We start from the raw sequence: 17,656 nt of genomic DNA, 5'->3' as shown, positions 1-17,656 counted from the left end.
AGCGTTTTCGAGCGTTTTCGAAAGTTCGAAAGTTCGAAAGTTCGGAAGTTCGAGCTGCCAAAACCTCTGGGTGGACGGCCTCAAAGCCCAGCTAGGTACTTCTTGAATGCCAGATGCACCACATCCCTTGCTGCCGTGGTGTTTCCCATGGCTTTGCTGCCCTTGCCTCCAACTTTGAGGTCTGGGCTACCTGAAAGTATGTTTTTGATGGTTTCGGTGGCATTGGGGAGCGCCCCATAGACAAGCGTTGTGTCGGGGGCATAGTAGAGAATGGCTCCTTCTCTCTGCGTCTTTTCCAGGTGCTGAACCAGTGGGGCAATCATCTTGTTGACCAGCGAAGAGGCTAGGTCTTGGCAGACCAGGGACTCAAAGAGAATAAAGCCTTCGGTCTCTGAAGCGGTCTTCTTTAGCCGTTCGAGCTCTTTCTCAAAGTGCTCCCTCCTCTCCCGGGTAAGATCCTTCTGGAAGGCTTCAAGTTTCTCTCTGATTTGGATAGTTTCAGCCAGGGGAAGCTCCAGTGAGTCAAACAGAGCTCTAGCCTCGTTCAGTGAAGAAGTGTCTGTGAGCGGGGTGCCGAGTAGCGCTTCTGCCTTTTCTTCGGCTGTCTTGGCTTCTTTTTCACAGAAAGCTACTATTCGTCTGACGCCTCGAGCAATGCCACTCTCTGACACAATTCTGATCCTTTCTATCTGCGCGGTGCTGGTTACGTGCGTTCCTCCACATAGCTCAACAGAGTGCTCGGGTTTGGTCTCGGGTTTGGTCTCGGGGTTGGTCTCTGGCTCAATCTCCAAAACCCTTTCTCCCACCTGAACCACTCTAACGGTTTCGGGGTACTCTTCGTCTTTCATGTGTCTTAGCCCGGGAATGCCTAGGGCCTGGGCGTATGGCAGGTGTTTTACCACCACAGCCTCCTTTTTAGCCACCAGGTCATTCATTTGTCTCTCAACTGCGTCGATCTCTTTCGGGGTGAGCGCTCTGGGCCAGGCAAAGTCAAACCGAAGCTTGCACTCGCTCACAAGGCTCCCACACTGCCTAGGCTCGCTGTCCCCCGGCAGGGCATTGACCAGCGCAAAGTTGAGAATGTGGGTGGATGTATGGGCAATAGCCAGTTTCCGCCGCCTTTCCATGTCTACCGCACACTGTCCAAAGGGGAGGAGCTTCCCGTGAAGCTGTCCCTGGTGCAGAACGTACATCCCAGACTTCTTAGTCTCTGAAACGGTGAAAGACGCCGGTGCAACTGTTAGCCCACTTAGGTCCAGAGGATTAGTTCCGGTTTTTTCAGGGTTTTCAGGTAGCAGAATGATCCTTCCGTGATCTCCTTCCTGCCCGCCAGCCTCCCCGTAAAAGGAAGTCTTCTCCAAAACTATCCCACACTCTTCTCCCCCCCAGACTTGGCCAGACTTGGCCATTTCCGTGTCAATTAGCTCTCCTGGGACCTTGATGCCAATAACTCTCGAACTAACCCCCCCACCAGTGTACTTGTGGCAGTCCTCGGTCGGGGTGCAGCCTGTCGCCTTGTCCAGGGCAAAGAGGTCGTGGACCGTGAGGAAAAGCGTGTCGCCCTGCTTCCCGGCGCCTTTGGAGAGTAGCTTGGCTTTTTTCTGCTCTTCCTGGAACCCTTGGCTGTCTACCTGGATGCCCTCCTGCTCGCAGACAGCTGCGGTGAGGTCGATTGGAAACCCGTACCGGTCGTAAAGAATGAACGTGTTCTCTCCGGAAAGCGTCTTTTGGCTGGTGCTCTTAAGATGCTCGATCTGTCCCGTTAGGATCTGCAGCCCCTTGGAGAGGGTTTTAGTGAACTGGGCTTCTTCTTCCGTGACTATCTCCACTGCCCTTTCGATCTTGGCGTCGGTGGCATAGACCTGGCTGAACCTCTCAAATGACATTCTAACGAGCTCGGGGAGGAGCCCTGGCGTTTTCTTCATGTGGAGGTACTGGAAGCCCAGGGCTCTCCTGAGAATCCTTCTAATGACATACCCCCGCCCGTCATGCGTGGGGAGGATGCCGTCCATCAGGGCTATGGCAAGCGTGCGGCTGTGGTCTGCAATCACTCGGTAGGCCGTGTCTACTTTGCTGGTTAGCGTGTCTCCGTACGCTGGAACACCCATTTCTGCCTCTATCTTGGCAAAGAGGTCCTGGAAGACTTCGGTTGCGTAATTGCTTCTCTTGTCCTCCAGAATGCTTAGCACCCGCTCCAGCCCCATTCCCGTGTCCACGTGCTTCTTAGGCAGCACGCTGAGACTCTGGTCCTCTTCTCGGTTGTACTGGATAAACACAACGTTCCAGATCTCAATGACATCGGGGTCGTCCTGATTCACCAGGGCTGAGGCGTCTCGGCCCCCAACGCGGTCGTAGTGTATTTCGGTGCATGGCCCACAAGGCCCCGTGTTTCCCATTTCCCAGAAGTTCTCTTTGGCCCCAAACGGCAAGATTCTGTTTTGGGGAACGCTTTTCCCCCACAGCTCTTTGGTTTCGCTGTCTTCTGGTAGGTTTTGCGAAGCATCTCCTTCAAAGTAGCTTACATAGAGCCTCTCACCTTCTAGCCCAAGCACTTCCGTGAGGAAGGTCCATGCCATTGCAATGGCTTCTTCTTTGAAGTAATCCCCAAAACTCCAATTGCCAAGCATTTCAAAGAACGTGTGGTGGTAAGTGTCTTTGCCCACGTCATCTAGATCGTTGTGCTTTCCTCCGGCTCGAATGCACTTTTGGTAGTTACATGCTCTGGTAAGTTGTCCATAGACTGTTTCTTTCTGGGCCAGATCCAAAAACTTCTTCTTGAATTGAACCATTCCACTGTTTGTGAAGAGAAGGGAGGTGTCATCTGGAAGCACTGATGACGACTTCCAATGCGTATGCTTGTTTTTCTCAAAAAACTCAACAAACTCCTTTCTTAGCTGCTCTGCTGTCCACATAAAAAAAATAACTAAACGAAATTATATCCCCAGGGTCCCTCTCGTCGGCTTCTGCCCGTGCCTGGCTAGTCTGTGTTAGATGGTGTTTTATTAGTCCCTGTGACAGTGCCTGTGTCGGTGTTCGGGTTAGTTTCACAGACCCCTTATGGCCCTGACAGACCCCGAATAAGCCCCGATCTGTCTATCGCTTGACTCTTTTGCGGGCGTTGGAGTTTTCCTTTTGCCTGATGATCTCCTGGCTCTTAACGTGGATTTTGCCATCGGCTCCAGTGATGATCCTTTCTTTTTCTTCTGTTCGGTTCTGTGGCCGGTGCTTCAAAAGCTCCTTCTGTGCGTAGCTAAGTCGCTCGGGTATGTCTCGCTTTTCAAGGATTTTTCTCAGGATCAGCTTAAGGTTTTCGTGCAGCTTCATTTTGAAGTGGTACATAATGCGATCCAGGCAGACAAGCGACCTTTCCAGGTACCTGTCAATGTATGGCGTGTTAATCAGGAGCACCGAGAGGAAGCCAACCAGTGCTTTGCTGGTGGCATACTTTTTTTCGGCTGAGAGGTCCTCAAGGCTGGCAAAGACCACGTCTAGAACCTCTTCGGTTACTTTTTCTTTCCCGTTGTAGATAAGCGTGGTCACAATCGTTATGGCTCCTGCCTGGTACTCTGAGAGTCCTTTGGGCACTCCGGCCACCACCATTTTGCACACCTCTCCAAACATTTCTGTGGAGTACGACGCAGCCATTTCCTCGGTGATGTCAAAGGCAGCCTTCCGGTTCTTGCCCCCATCAATTCTTACCGTTTTGACCAGCTCATAGACTAGCCGGCAAAGAAGCGTGCCTTCGTTCCTGCCGTGTCGCTTAAGCAGCTGGTAGAGCACCTGGAGCCGTATGTGCCGCGTGCACGGGAAGAGCACCTGCTCAGCGGTGGGGTGCATAAAGAAGTCGAGAAGGGTGCTTGGGGCGTACCCGCTCTCAACCAGGCCCAGGGCCACCTTGTACCCCATTTTCTGGGTTCTCAGGTGGGTGGAAACGCAGAACTTGAGCACGCCCTGCTCGACGCCGCTGTTTCCCACGAGTGCCGGGGCGACTATTTCAAGCAAGTGCGCGTTTTCAATGAAGACGCGCTCGTTCTCCGGAACGTCGTTCTCTTTTCTGGCGTACTCTGGCTTGAGCTCTCCAGTGTGGAGCTCTCCGGCCTCTGTGAAGCTCTTGGCGAGGATCTCTCTGAAGTAGTTGTTCTTCCACTCCTCGTCGAGCACCGAGAGCATGCTCCGGATACACTGTCTTTCAGTTTCTGCCGGTGTTTTTTTAAACCTGAACGCTATTTTTTCAAAGAGCTCCACTGACTCTCCAACGGTTTTTAAGATAGCCATCTTTTCCTGGAACATTTCAGGTGTTGGCTCAAACGAGAGAGATCGCTGCGAGTCCTCGACCAGAACGTGTATGCCCTGGCAAATACTTCCCCGAACGACTGGGTTGCTGATGTAGTTGGTGCACATGTCCAGAATGACCCGGAGCTTCTTTGAAGGGTCTTTCATCCCGCGGCAGAACGACGGGAAGCAGGCCCAGAGGGCTTCGTACTCGGTCACTCGGTCCTCGTTCTTCTTGAGCCTGTCGATTTCTGGAAAGAACCTTCGCTGGAAGACTTCAATGTCGGTGCTGTGAACCCCGCCCTTTATCATGGGCAGCCAGAAGAGAAACTCTTTCTCTTTGATGGTTTTTAAGAACCGCTCCACCCCAATGAACCCGATAATAAGCTCCACCTCCTTGGAGATGCGCATGTCTTTTTCAGTGAAGCAGTAGTAGGCAACCATAACCACCAGCTTCTTGAAGTAGGGGAAGATTTTGGCATTGAGCGCCCCAAGAAGGGCGTGGATGGCCAGGCAGGCATTGAGCGAAAGCTTTTCAGGCTTGGACCTTTCCATTTCGGCCTTGATGGCCTCTTTCAGGGCTATTTCAAGCGACGTTCCCTCCTGTGCGACAACAAAGGGCTCAAGTCCCTGCACCTCCCGGAGATTGCTCCTTTTGAAGATATCTGCGGCATAGTTCATCAACAGAACGAAGGTTTCCTCTGTGTCCATCTCTTTCCTCAGCGCCTCCTCTAGAATGCTGAGGTGAATGGCAAGCGAGTGCTTGGCGTCGCATCCCAGCAGGGTCCGGGCAAAAGTCACTGCTGAAAGACTTGCGCTCTCTGCTCGGCTCTGGATTGCCTGCGCCACTTCAAGCATTCGGGTAGACATCCCGTATTTGACTATTTCCTGCTGCAGCGCAGTAAGTACCGAGATAATCTTGCCTGAGTACTCGGAGTTGGTGCGGCAGAGAGCCTCTAGCATCTGCACCAGCCGGTTAAAGGTTTTGCTCTCGCCTGTTTGGGCATCTTCAAACTCAATCACCCTTCTGAGGGCGGGAAGGGCTTTTTTGCGGCCTTTGGGCGAGGGGCTGGTGCTGAGCTCTAGCACCTTCTCAACGCAGTCTTGGTCGCTGAATGCCTCCTCGGTGAAGAACGTTTTAAGCATGAGCCCATAAAAGTCTTTGTTTTCCCAGGGCTTGCTCTGTGAGAGGGATGCATACTTCTTCAGCACCTCTCTTACCTGGTTGCTGTGCCCCCCAAGACTTTCTGGGGCGTACTTGTTCATCAGTGCTATTCCCTCCTCAGTGTACTCTCCGTCGGTGCTTAGCGCTGCCTGAAAGACGGAGAGAGCTCCTTTCCACATTTCCTCGCTGTTTTCTTCTTTTCCTTCTGCTTTTAGTATCGCTTTTATCTTGCTTTCCAGAATACTTGCTGTTCTTGCCGTCTCCTGTGAGCGAATGTCTGTTGCCATGTATAAAAAATTTTTACTGCTTATGTACCAGACACTGCTCTACCTCATCTTCGGGCCTGAGGCAGAAAAAGAAACAGCGGCTGAAATAGAAGAAAGAGCACCGGACGGCATCAGCTACTTTGCAGTTGCTTCTGAATTTGTTGCGTTTATTGATTCAGTGGTTCTTTGCAGTTGTAATGGCGACAGGTTCTGCTCGCACATCCTAGCAGTCCTCAGGGCTAGAGACCTGCCCCTCGGCGACGCCCAAAAGCTATCCGTGCTTCTGGCCACCCTTACCCTTGGTCCAGGTGCAGCTTCCTGATGAGGAAGTCTTTGTCCCGGGTTTGGTGGAGAATAGAGAGCTGGGTGGCCTCCTCAAGGTACATCTTGGCTACTGTGGGGGGCGCGCCTGTTTCCTGGGCAATCGTTTGGAAGTCCACTGGTGGCCGCACCTCAAAACACTTCTCAAAGCCAAAGTGGTGGATGTCCTGGTAAATGGCTGGAATTGGGAGGCTTTTTAGGTTGGTGGTGGACGCTGGGCCCTGTGAGCGCTGGATCAGGTAGTAAACCACCAGGGCCACTGGGAAGTGCTCTTTTACCTCGCGAACGACCTTAATCAGCAGCGAAAGCTTCTTTTCGTGGCCAATGTCTGTGTACGAAAGGACAGGGAAGACTTTATCGATAAACACAACCCCCTGGGCCACCCTTTCTATTTCTTTCTTCTTTTCCTTGGTCCACTTAAGGCCTTCAACAATTGTTCGTTCAATAACCGATTCTTTTTTTTGCTTGGTACACCTTAGAGCGTGCTGCAAAACTGAAAAAGCCGCAATGGTCGTGTGATGGAGAGATACCTCAAACAAAGGCACAAACAAAGACTCTCCGCCCAAAAAAGCAGAGTGCTCCCTCCAGTACGCTTCTGTCTGCACCCGGTCGATCTCTATTTCCTCAAAAACAACGTCGGTGATCCTGTACCTGACCATAACTGAAAGGGCCACGGGGTAGTCCCTTGAGGCAAGAGTTTTCCTAAGCTCCTGGCCAATGCGCTCGCGGGAAACAATCGCAGCCATCCTTGAAACCAGCGCATAGTCCCCAAGAGAGTCTAGAATCGCCTGGTCAATGGTAAACGAAAGCCTGGCTGCAAAGCGCAGAACCCGGAGAATGCGCAGTGGATCGTCGTGAAAGGTTAGCTTTGGTGCGAGGGGTGTGCGGATAAGACGCTTCTTTATATCAGACAGGCCCTTTCCAGTGTAGTCTTCTACCTCCTGGGTGTTGAGGTTGTAAAACAAGGCGTTGATGGTTAGATCTCTTCTATCTGCATCTTCCTGTGGCGTGCCTATCTCTACCACCGGTATTCTTGTGTCTGCATACTTCTCACTGCGTAAACAGACAAAGTCAATCTCGTAGTTGTGGTACCTAAGACTGGCTGTTTCTAGGTGCTTAGCTTTTTCGTGGTTGTAAGGAATGATGTGGAAGCCTGAAACCTCCTCCGCCTGCCTTTTAAGGTGCTCTATAAAGCTGTGCGCAAACAAGCTGCCGCTTGTTTTGTCAATGGCGATGTCTATGTCGTTACAGGGCAAGCCCATGATTTTATCGCGGACCCACCCACCAGCCACTCTGAAAACAATCCCTGTTCCCATTTCCTGGTTAAAAGAAAGCAGCTGTCTGAAGAGCGCGTCCTCTTCTCTGGTTGGGGTAATCATCGACATTTTTTTCATGTTTTTAGAGAAACCATGAAGAGAGGCAGTCATACGGAGAAGAACGAAGAGGGTGGAAGAATTTACGAGTTCCCAAGCGAGCTGCAAAATATGTCCTCCACTCTTTTGACCAATGAAGCCACTGGAAGCCTTGAAGCAACCTTTCTAGATAGAGACAATGCTTCTCTTCAGGGAAGAAGGTTCGCAGAGCAGACTCTTTATGTGGAGGGGGGAGAGTTCATGCCCCTGCCCAAAGAAGACCCAGTCCTTCCAGGCACTGTCTTGAACACCCCGAAAAACCCGAACAACCCGGGCAACCCGAGCAAGCAGCACAGCGAGAAGGACCAGGTGGTAAGCTACGTTCTTACGGCATTCACTGACGTGTGCAAGAAAATAGACGTTATTCACAGCGCCATTGAGAAGAAGTACGACCTTGATACAATGCTCATTGAGGAGGGGTCAGAGGAGGAAATGGAGATAATCGAGGAGAAAGGGTGGTTTAAAAAGCTAAAAAGCATCCTTTACGGGCACGCAGTGGAAGAGGTAGCTGGGGAAGTGGGCAACCTTTCAGTGAGTGCCAGCCCCAAACTTGCCAGAACACAGACCCATTTTGAAGAAGCACTTCGGGAAGTACAGTCAATCGTTGAAGAAATGAACAAAATCTACATGGAAGCCTTCCACGAAACCAGAAGAGCTGCAGCAGAGGCCCACCTCCTCAAAGAAAGAGAAGCAGCCGCCAGAAAAACGCTCAAAGAGCAAGCAGCCGCTCTAACGGACTACAAGGCCCGGCTCAAAATAAGAAAAAGGGAGGCACCTAGTGCCAGAACGGCCCAGAGCACCGCCACTGCCGCAGATAAAACCCTAGCCAAAGTAGCCAACACCCTCTCAGCACAGCTTGGAAGGATCTCCTCGCTTCTTGATCGCCCAGAGGACATAGAGGTGCTCCATACGGAACTGCTTGAGGGAAACCTTCATCGGGTAACTAACATCTTTTTAGAGATAGAAACACTCTTCAGAAAAGCCCTGAACAGTGCCACCAGGGAGATAGAGCACAAGACAGCTCTGCTTGAGAAGAAAAACGCAGAGCTTACCGCCCAGCTACAGAGAAAAGACAAGGAGGCACAGGCACACCTAGAAGCGATAGACAAGCTTCGGGACGAAAAAGACGCCTTCATCAACAAGCAGCGCCTTCTTATCAAAGTGCTTCACAGCAAAGTATCTTCCCAGAGCACGTCCCTTCCACCATCCACCATCACCCAAAACATTCCGAACTTCTCGAGCCCTTCGACCGTTTTGAGCCAGTCACAAGCCCCGACCTTTTCGAGCCATTCGAGCCATTCGAACCCTTCACAAACCCCGACCTTTTCACAAACCCCGACCTTTTCGAAAGCCCCGAAAACTTCGCGCTTTGTTACCGAACTAGAAGAAAGGATCAAGCGCCTGGTGGCCAAGATAGAGGAGGCTGACAGAAAGGGTCCTCTCTTTCAAAAGTACCTCTACGAGATGGAAGACTGCCAGAGGAGACTAAACGACTTTTTGCACATCTAATAAATACACCAATGTACTACTGTGGTGTGCTGTGGCGCGCGGTACCGCAACAGACACCGTCCCACCAGGTACTGTTTATTTCTTACTGTAAAAGGCCATTTCAACCTCTTTCTTCTCAAAACCACACTTTACGTAAAAGCTAACGTTTGCTTCGGAGCAGGCAAGAATGGTCTTGTAGCACCCTTCCTCCAGGGCGTGTTTTACCAGCGCCTGGATAACTAGCTTGCCTATGCCCAGGCCCTGGACGTCTTCTGCCATAACAATGTCCTCAATGTGCCCCACCTTCCCCAGGTCCCTTATAAACTTGTGCTCAATAGCCAAGGTTCCCGTTCCCACCACTTTGCCTGTTTCTTTGTTGACAGCGACCACGACCAAGTACGTCTCTGGGCGCTTTTGGATGAACTCAAAGCGCTCAAGGAGCTTTTCTTTGTCTGGGAAGGGAGAGATGGTTAGGCCGCTGAGAACCTTAAAGTAGTCTTCATTCAGGTCGCCTTTTTCCAGAGGTCGAATTTTAAAGTTGTCGTCCATACGTCCTGCCCTGAAAAACGAAATAAACCTTTGCTAAGTTACACGATGCACCAATAAATGACTATCAAGCTGTTTTTATCAATCTACTCAGAGAGCTTGCTCTCCACCCTTTGATGTGGCAACCACTCTTTGGGCATAGACTTTTCGGGTGGTGAACGACTGGCCCTCGCCATCCGCCTCTCTTAAGACCTTCTCAGCTGCCAGTGTCTGTCCCGATCGCGCCAGCAGAGCTGAAAGCTCCAGGAGGAAGTGCCCATACAGCCCATGCATTTGCTCGTTCTGGGCGCTGTGCCGGGAGAGCGCGGTGCTCCAGTTCTCAGTCTCGGCTATGTTTTCAGCGAGCTCGGAGAGGGAAAGGTCTATTTCAAGGTACCTCTGGAGGAGGAGGAAGGCTTTGCTGTGGAGGTGGCTGGTCGTTAGAAACTTTACAGCTAGGTACCCAAGGAGCACGTTTTGCGGGTTGCACTCGACGGCTTTCATGAAAAAGTACTCGGCCCTTTCGATCTTCCCAATCTTTTCATAGATAAGCCCACACCCGGCCATTCCGCTATAATCCCCGCTTTTCATGTGAATGGAGCGCTGGAAGCAGTTCAGGCCTTCCGGGAGGTTGCTGTTCATGAAGTGCTCGTGTCCAAGCAGGCACTGGACGTACGGGTCCTTTTTTATGGCGTTGCTCCTCTTAAAGCAGCTGAGAGCTTTGTCCGTTTCTTTTTTCAGGCTGTAGTAGTTCCCAAGGGTGGCCCAGGTAATGTGCGAAAAAGAGTCGACCCCAAAAAGATCTCGGGCCAGCGTTCCAAGCATAATAGCGTCTCTCTGCTGCCAGAGAATGCTGGAGTAGTAGTGCATCTTTTCAAGGTGGAAAGGATCTACCATCCTGATTTTCCTAAAGATAGCAGCTGCTTTTTCAGTGTACCCCGCTTCAAAGAGATAAACGGCAACGTTTGAAATGGCAGTTAGCGACATAGTATCCCACCAGTCAAAAACAGGCTTGGCACAAAAACCAAGGTCTCCCCCACAGATCATCTGCATAAACCTGCTCTCCTGAAGCAGCGACGTCACCACCCCTTGGATTTGTCCATCTCTGGGGCTGTTTTTACTCTTTTCCTCAAGCACTCGGTCTAGGTGCTGGTGCGGGGGTGTTCCAGGCTCGGTGCTTTTGGTGCGCAGACCCGTTTCAATGTTTTCTTCTTCCACGCTCTGGCACGGCGGGCCCGTTAGACTGTTTTCCAGCAAAATCTTATGCGCCGTGCTAAGGATTGGGCTGCTTTTGGCTGCGAGGGCGTACGTCTTCCAGGCCGAGGGGTAGTCTTCAAACTGGAGCTTGGCCTCTCCCAGGAGGTCTAGAACCAGGGCCTGGTCGTACTCCAGGACGTAGTGCGACTCAAGCTCTGAGAGACTTCCGTGCGTGATGAACTCTCCACCCTCGGTGATTTTTTCCAGGGTCGTTATGCAGCTTCGGTACTCTTTCAGCTGTTTGTAGCACAAAGCTTGATAGTAGCGCGAAGAAAAACTATTGTTCCTGTTTAGATACATCAGGGCCCGTCTATACTCTCTGTTTCTCATAAACAAATACCCAAGAAGAAGATTGGAGCCTTCCACCGACCCAAGCTTTATTGCCTGGGCAGAGTAGATGGCGTTAGAGAAGTTGCTGTATTTGATACATCTATGGATGAAGCTTTCCGTCTCAGTCATGAAAATAAATAAAAAAGCAAATATAAGCCCAGGAACATGGATGGTGGTGTAACTGTCCGTCTGTCCGTCGGTCTGCCTGCCTGCCTGTCTGTCTGTCTGTCTGCCTGTCCACCACATACCACCTACCGTCGCAGTAACATACCATCTACCGCCGCAGTAACATACCATCTACCAGATGCCACAGACCACATCTTACACCTTACACCCTAACTGTGTCGGTTAGGGTTAGGGTGTGGTCTGTGGTCTGTGGCAGACAGTTAGGGTGTGGCAGACGGTTAGGGTACCGCACCTGACTGGCACAACGATATTAGGTCTATTTATTATCGATAACTTCTCTTTCCCGGTTGAAGCACCAGCTTAATATACTCTGTGAGGGAGGCACATGAGCTGTGGACGTAGTACTCTTCATCTAACTCCTGGATAGCTCTGTCAACGTGCGCAAAGAGAGGACTTGTATCGGCCCCTTTCCGCCCTGAAAGCAGTGCCCCATAAACCTGGAGGACCTCTCTTGAGACGGGAAAGTAGTGCTTCTCTCTAACGTGGTCTATGCACATATCTACTACCTCTCCAATGGCCTCCTCTGGGAGAGAGGCCAGTATTGGCGCCAGCCGCCCTGCCTGGTGGATGTACTCGGAAACGGCGGAAAGAGACTCGCGGTCCTTGGAAGAGACTGCCTCGGTGAGTGCTCTTCGGTACTGGAAGGTTGCAACCATCCACTCAATCGTTTCTCTTTTCACCGGAGCTGCCCGCCCCAGCCGCTTTTTCTCAGTAACCAGAGACGGGGTAGCTGCTGAGCGTGCTAGTAGTGTGCTGGGCGTTCTTACCCTCTCCGCGGCAAAGACTTCCCCCACCTTGGTCTCCCACCTGTCTCTGTAAATGAGCACGTCCCCATTAGCCGTTGAAATCAGGTACTCGCTCCCAAAACACGCTTTTTCTTCGGGTTTTGGCGTATCTAGCAGAGATAGAGGAGAAAAAGTGCTTGGTGCCCGGTCCTCCAGGGCTCCAAACTGCGCACTGAACGCCAGAATTGGCGATCCAAGGTGGAGCGAGGAAATTTCTCGGAGACCAAGCGTCGATACCTTCAGCTTCCCGTCAAGGGACGCCGTAACTAAAAACTCGCCAAAAACCTGGGCACTGGTGATTCCCTTTGAGTGGAGGATGCTTTCATTGACAATATGTCCGCTTCTCACGTCGTAGATGTACCCAACACCAGTCACCAGCCCAATAAATAACTTGTCCTCCCCTAAGAAGAGGACTGTGCACCCCCTTCCCAGTGCCAGCACTCTTTTTTTCTCAAGTACTATACTGGCTTTTTGGTTTTTCAGGTTTTTCAGGTTTTCCGGGGTGTTTGGGGTATTCGGGGTGTGGTTTTCTGAGGTGTTTGAGGTGTTCAGGGTGTTTGGGGTGTTTGGGGTGCTGTGGCTGTATATGTGAACGTCTCCATTGGAAAGGGCTGTTGCCAGAAACTGCGTGCTTGATGCTATGCTTTCGACGTACTCGGCAAAGCTTTCCTCGTGAATGGGCGCCGCCTCTGAGAGGTCGTAGATTTGCAGCTTGCACGACTCTCCCCCAGCACAGAGAATGCTTCCCCCAATGAAAGCGACACTCCGAATCGGAGCCTCTCCACACTCTATCTCTCTCAGACGGTTGCCTGCATAGTCGAGAAGACGGATCCTTCCCTCTTTGTTGTACGCGGCAATAACGCCATCTGTGGCCGCCAGCTTCATCCCGCTGCCCCCCGTTCTTGCAAAGACTTTTTCCGTCTTAGCTGATACTCCCACCTGGTAGAGAGTGCCTCCTTTGGCATAGACGGCAACACCCGGGGCAACCAGAAGCACGGCCAAACAGTCGGGGACTCCTATCTGCACTTCAACTATCTCTTTGTCGCTTCTCTCCTTTATACCGTAACTGGCTAGACGAAATTCTTTCTCCATCCCAGTAGTAAAATTTTCTGCGTTCTTCAAATAAAAGCGGCACCGAAAGAAAAGATCAGCTGATTTCCCGCCCTGGAATAAAAGAGCTGCTTATTTTGCCAGGATGCAGGTCCTTGGAAGGTGCTTCAACGAAGAGTGGATGCTTCCCGTTCGAGCCCTCTCGCTTCGGGTGATTTTCAAAAAGCAGAGGGAAAGAGAGACTTGGACCGTTAGCTACTCCATGGAGAAGCAGGAGTGGGTCCTGAACGATGCCCCGATTGCCAACCCCTCAATGCTTGAGCTTTCTTTTGAAGGCATCAAGTACTTTTTGGCCCTGGCCCACCCCTCGGAAGAGTTCCTTCACGGGATAGAAGAAGTGGCCAGCATCATCCTGAAAGCCCGAAAAAAGGAAAGGTCGCTCAAATCGGTGCTAGCTAAGCTGTACGCGACCAAGGGCCGGGGGGTGCAGCCGGCTAAGCACTACGAGTCTCTGCTTGAGCACTCAAAATGTTTTATTAAAATGACTCTGGAAGATACGATGGGGCATAGCTGCACCCGGTGGAGGGTCAACAAGGCCCAGCTCAAGAACTTTAGAAAGATAAAAGCATCGACCCAAACCATTATTGTTGAAGTCGTCGACCAAAAAGAGTCAGTTAGTCTCTTCTATGCCACAGACACGGCCTCGACGCCATCACAACTGATACAATCAAAAGAACAAAGATAAAAGTTTATTTTATTTTTCAGGCACATGTCTCGAGAAAAAGAAAACACTGGCCTTTCCGAGAGCACAAGCCCTTTCCAAACGTTCACGCTTACGATTCCCTCCAAGCTGATTCTTTTTGGGGAGCATACTTTGTTTGTGGGCGCTCCTGCAGTTTCAGCGGCGCTCTCCTTTGGAAGCGAGGGCATTATCCACGTTGCCAATACCAGGGGCCCGAGTAAGATAACAATCACCCGAAAGCAGAAAACAGAAAACAGCGATGTACCCCACGATCTGCACCGGCTCCATCCCGGAATCACGATTCAGTTTTTTTCTGACGTCAGGGTAGCATGTGGGCTTGGAACAAGTGCCATGCTCGCCCTGTCTGCAGCTGCAGCAGAGGAGGCCCGAAGATTCCTTATCCGCGGAGGCGCCAGAAAGAAAGTCTTTGGGCTCACAGAGAAGGCGTACAGTCGAATAAACAAAAAAGCATTTGCCATGGAAGAAAAGCTATCTGTTAACGTCTCAGGGGTAGACCATGCAACTATTCTGAAAGGGGGAATGATGTCGTATCGGTTGGGAGGCATAAAGCCTGAAATTGTCAAAATAGAAACAAGCTTCTTCAAGGAACACGTCATCATTCTTTGGGAGAGTGCCCTTCCCAAGAGCTGTCCTCTTTTCCTGGAAATGAGCAAGGGGCGCCCCGAGTGGAAAGAGACCCAGGGGAAGCTGGGGCAGATTACAGCCCGAGCGCTTAAGGAGCTGAGCAAGGAGGCGCCCTCGCTGCAAAGGATCTACCAGCTTCTCAGAGAGGACCAGCACCTTTTGTTCAGGTCGGGGCTTTCGTCCGAAGAGGCAGAAACAGAGATAGCTGAAATGAGAAAGCTTGGTGTGGAGGCTAAAATTGCCTCGGAGGGGACTGGGGGGTACGTGTTCACCATTGTTCCCCGGTCGTTTCCCCTGCGCCCCAGATGGTTTCCCTGCGAGATAAACAAAACAGGCCTGGTCTTGCGCCATAAGACCTCTTAGGTCAAGGTTCGGGTTTTGGGGCCAGACAATCGGTAGGGCAGTGGTCCAGTGGCTCAATGGCTCGGTGGGAAAGGGTTTTATTGGGCTAGTTCGGGCACCAGTGTGACAAAGAACAGCTACCATGTTTCTATGGTGTGATGTGCGCCTCAAAGACATCAAGATACTTTTGGAGGAGGGAGGGGTCGTTAATAACGCTCTCAAGAACTGGGATGTCTTCTAGTTGGATGGCATCGAGTGTATCGAGGGCCAGGGGAACACAAACACGCTTACTCCCCGGGTGTATGCAAAAGGGCGACTTTAGCAAATGCTTCATTTGTTTTGTAACGGCTGCATCTAGTTTTGGAAAGATTTCTTCATAGAGATAGCTAACTGAAGGATTCTCCTTAGACACTGCGTCTTTATACTTCAATAAAATCTCGTCTACTTCTGGAGTTCCTTCCCTCCCAAGACGCTCTATGTACTCGGCTAGACTGACTCTGTCTTTGCCGTCCAAAGACAGTGCTACGGCGTCTGAGACCCAGCAGTGCACCCCGCGGCCCCCGGAAAAAACAAACAGAATCTTTGAAAATCCAAAGTGTACCGTTAAAATATGGTGTAGTACTTCGATTGCACACTTGACCAGAGGAAAGCATTTGTTGCACATAGTCTTAGAGGTGCAGCAGGCTCTGGTGTAATCGGTGAGATCGATGTCAAAAACAAGTTCTTTGAGCAGGGAGGGGTTGTCCAGGGAGACAGTCGCTGGCTTGGTCGCATAGACAGCCCCGATGTCGAGTTTTTGGGGCGTTTCTCTTACCAGCCGCTCTTTCAAGGCTTCTGGGGTGTTGACAGCAATGTACCTGATGTATGCTCCACCATCAAGGACAAAAGAGAACTCTCGGGTGCTGGTGTAGCGTAGCCATTGGAAGATACTCTCTACCGGGAAGAGTTTTGCGTAGTACTCAGTGAGTGTGCTTTCTTTTTCTTTCCACCCCATAAAAAAATATCATGAACCAAGCACAACACCCCGAAAAGCTCGAAAAGCTCGAAAAGCCCGCAAACCCCGGACCAATGGTTCTCTGGAAGAACAACAAAACCATAACCCGGACATACACCCGGACCCAATCCCGGACCCAGCCAGAGACCCTACTGCCAATGACATGTGACAGATGGCTAAAAACATCGACCCAGCGCACCCAGATACTCTACCGAGGCGACGTGTCAATGATTCTGTACCACCTGCACCTAGGTGTTGGGGACACCGTCCTTGAGTCGGGAACAGGGACGCTTGGGCTGACCTATGCCCTAAGCGCCCTGGTGGGCGCGCGGGGAAAGGTGCACACGGTAGAGTGCAACCAGGAGAGGTATGCAGAGGCCCAAAAAGAGATAGGGCTGGCAGGACTCAGCAACACAGAAATCTACCACGATACAATTGGGGGATTCCTCCAGAAAAACACGGGCACCAGACCAGATAGGCAAATTTTGCAAAAACCCGTTGACAAAGTTGTTCTAGACATCCCTGAGCCAGACGAAGTGATTGAGGGGGTGGTAAGCGTTCTCCGGGACCTGGGAAGAGTGTGCTGCTTTGTCCCGTGCGTTGAGCAGATCCAAAGAGTCCTGAAAAAAGCAGCAACTCTCCCCGTCAAAGTAGAAAGGCTGGTTGAAAACATAGAAATACCGCACAAGCCCAAATGCCTAGAGGAAGGCGTCTACGGAACAACGCCGCAAAGAGTTATGCGCGGACACACCGGCTATCTTCTCTTTCTATCAAAAACAAGCAAATAATTTTTTAATGTATAGGGAAGAGGAGGCGCTTGATGGGCGTGGAGGTAAGACTCTTTACAGCATTCTGGGCATACCCAGAGATGCGAGCACGGAAGAAGTTCGCAGTGCCTACAAGAAAACAGCCTGGCTCACCCACCCCGATGCCAGGGCTGGACACGATGCCCAGTTCACAGAAGCGTCCCGGGCCTACGCCATCCTTTCCAACAAGAAGCACCGGGCCCTGTACAACCTTCTTGGCGACCGGATCCTCCCAGTGCTCCAGGACCAGAGGTACTCTCCATACATAAACTTTTTAACGGACAAGAGCAAGATGCTTTTTATGTCTCTGCTGGTGGTGCTGGGCTTTGCCTGCACGTGCATGTACCCCTTCCTAGCACTTCTGGTAAACACTGGGTGGGTTGGCACCTACGTCTACACCCTGATCCCGCACACGCTCTTTGGAGCAGGCTTCCTGACCCTCCACCTCCACCTCCTGGGGGTTAGCGGGAGCAGTGTCCGTGAACGGTGTGCCTCATACCTCCTTGTTCTTTCGTCCCTGGGGTTTGTTTATGGGCTGGCCCTTGGTATTGACGCGTACCTGAGCAACGCGGTCCTGGTGGCCTGGGCGTGTGTCTGCGAGGGAGGGTTTGTGTCTTCGCACGTCCTGGGACGGCTTGGGAGGGAGGCAGACAGCAAAGAAAACGTTGGGCGCCGAGTCTTGGGCCATGTTTTTGAAAGGATGTACCTTTTCACGCTTGTTTACCGGGTGTCCCAGACGGCCCTGCAGGTTGCCGAGGCAGGCCTTCTCTGGCGGTGCTTTCTTCCCGTACTCTTTGTTGTTTTGGGGACGCTGATTGGGTGTATAAAGCTGGGGTATGGGATTGGGCTGGGAGCCATGCTTAGCTGCATTGGGGGAATGACTGTCTACGTGCACAAGGAGAGCTTCACCCTTTTTGACCAAGTCTTTTTCGTGGTGGTCTTTTCCAGCACGGTCTTTGTAATTGCGGTCTGTGTGGTTATTGGTGTGTGGATATGGCGGAAGTGTTCGTGGAACAAGCAGTGGATGATGGCCATTGAAGGGCCAATCTAGCGACTCAACAACCCCGAAG

The 17,656-nt window shown here is 51.5% G+C and overlaps 12 protein-coding genes across 12 annotated transcripts; 5 read left to right on the top strand and 7 right to left on the bottom strand.

The window, feature by feature from the left end:
* Positions 1-80: 80 nt before the first annotated feature.
* NEDG_00263 (alanyl-tRNA synthetase) lies at positions 81-2,912 on the bottom strand (the record flags this gene model as incomplete). The annotated part of the gene is made up of 1 exon (XM_067687681.1): positions 81-2,912. The coding sequence occupies one exon, from the start codon at positions 2,910-2,912 to the stop codon at positions 81-83; it is 2,832 nt and encodes a 943-aa protein (XP_067545389.1).
* Positions 2,913-3,093: 181 nt separating this feature from the next.
* On the bottom strand, positions 3,094-5,724 carry NEDG_00262 (uncharacterized protein; the record flags this gene model as incomplete). Its single annotated transcript, XM_067687680.1, has 1 exon — positions 3,094-5,724. One exon carries the CDS (start codon positions 5,722-5,724, stop codon positions 3,094-3,096), a length of 2,631 nt encoding a protein of 876 aa, XP_067545388.1.
* A 272-nt stretch (positions 5,725-5,996) lies between these two features.
* On the bottom strand, positions 5,997-7,418 carry NEDG_00261 (uncharacterized protein; the record flags this gene model as incomplete). The annotated part of the gene is made up of 1 exon (XM_067687679.1): positions 5,997-7,418. The coding sequence occupies one exon, from the start codon at positions 7,416-7,418 to the stop codon at positions 5,997-5,999; it is 1,422 nt and encodes a 473-aa protein (XP_067545387.1).
* A 15-nt stretch (positions 7,419-7,433) lies between these two features.
* NEDG_00260 (uncharacterized protein) lies at positions 7,434-8,945 on the top strand (the record flags this gene model as incomplete). Its single annotated transcript, XM_067687678.1, has 1 exon — positions 7,434-8,945. One exon carries the CDS (start codon positions 7,434-7,436, stop codon positions 8,943-8,945), a length of 1,512 nt encoding a protein of 503 aa, XP_067545386.1.
* Positions 8,946-9,020: 75 nt separating this feature from the next.
* Positions 9,021-9,473, bottom strand: NEDG_00259 (glucosamine-phosphate N-acetyltransferase; the record flags this gene model as incomplete). The annotated part of the gene is made up of 1 exon (XM_067687677.1): positions 9,021-9,473. The coding sequence occupies one exon, from the start codon at positions 9,471-9,473 to the stop codon at positions 9,021-9,023; it is 453 nt and encodes a 150-aa protein (XP_067545385.1).
* An 87-nt stretch (positions 9,474-9,560) lies between these two features.
* On the bottom strand, positions 9,561-11,165 carry NEDG_00258 (anaphase-promoting complex subunit 3; the record flags this gene model as incomplete). Its single annotated transcript, XM_067687676.1, has 1 exon — positions 9,561-11,165. The coding sequence occupies one exon, from the start codon at positions 11,163-11,165 to the stop codon at positions 9,561-9,563; it is 1,605 nt and encodes a 534-aa protein (XP_067545384.1).
* Positions 11,166-11,485: 320 nt separating this feature from the next.
* NEDG_00257 (uncharacterized protein) lies at positions 11,486-13,099 on the bottom strand (the record flags this gene model as incomplete). The annotated part of the gene is made up of 1 exon (XM_067687675.1): positions 11,486-13,099. The coding sequence occupies one exon, from the start codon at positions 13,097-13,099 to the stop codon at positions 11,486-11,488; it is 1,614 nt and encodes a 537-aa protein (XP_067545383.1).
* A 103-nt stretch (positions 13,100-13,202) lies between these two features.
* Positions 13,203-13,802, top strand: NEDG_00256 (uncharacterized protein; the record flags this gene model as incomplete). The annotated part of the gene is made up of 1 exon (XM_067687674.1): positions 13,203-13,802. The coding sequence occupies one exon, from the start codon at positions 13,203-13,205 to the stop codon at positions 13,800-13,802; it is 600 nt and encodes a 199-aa protein (XP_067545382.1).
* Positions 13,803-13,826: 24 nt separating this feature from the next.
* Positions 13,827-14,807, top strand: NEDG_00255 (mevalonate kinase; the record flags this gene model as incomplete). The annotated part of the gene is made up of 1 exon (XM_067687673.1): positions 13,827-14,807. The coding sequence occupies one exon, from the start codon at positions 13,827-13,829 to the stop codon at positions 14,805-14,807; it is 981 nt and encodes a 326-aa protein (XP_067545381.1).
* A 127-nt stretch (positions 14,808-14,934) lies between these two features.
* NEDG_00254 (DNA primase small subunit) lies at positions 14,935-15,780 on the bottom strand (the record flags this gene model as incomplete). Its single annotated transcript, XM_067687672.1, has 1 exon — positions 14,935-15,780. One exon carries the CDS (start codon positions 15,778-15,780, stop codon positions 14,935-14,937), a length of 846 nt encoding a protein of 281 aa, XP_067545380.1.
* Positions 15,781-15,791: 11 nt separating this feature from the next.
* NEDG_00253 (tRNA (adenine57-N1/adenine58-N1)-methyltransferase) lies at positions 15,792-16,568 on the top strand (the record flags this gene model as incomplete). The annotated part of the gene is made up of 1 exon (XM_067687671.1): positions 15,792-16,568. One exon carries the CDS (start codon positions 15,792-15,794, stop codon positions 16,566-16,568), a length of 777 nt encoding a protein of 258 aa, XP_067545379.1.
* A 7-nt stretch (positions 16,569-16,575) lies between these two features.
* NEDG_00252 (uncharacterized protein) lies at positions 16,576-17,637 on the top strand (the record flags this gene model as incomplete). The annotated part of the gene is made up of 1 exon (XM_067687670.1): positions 16,576-17,637. One exon carries the CDS (start codon positions 16,576-16,578, stop codon positions 17,635-17,637), a length of 1,062 nt encoding a protein of 353 aa, XP_067545378.1.
* Positions 17,638-17,656: the final 19 nt, after the last annotated feature.

The sequence above is a fragment of the Nematocida displodere genome, assembly GCF_001642395.1.
Source record: "Nematocida displodere strain JUm2807 chromosome Unknown 1, whole genome shotgun sequence".
Lineage (NCBI taxonomy): Eukaryota > Fungi > Microsporidia > Nematocida > Nematocida displodere.
This window is presented reverse-complemented; position numbering and strand designations above follow the sequence as displayed.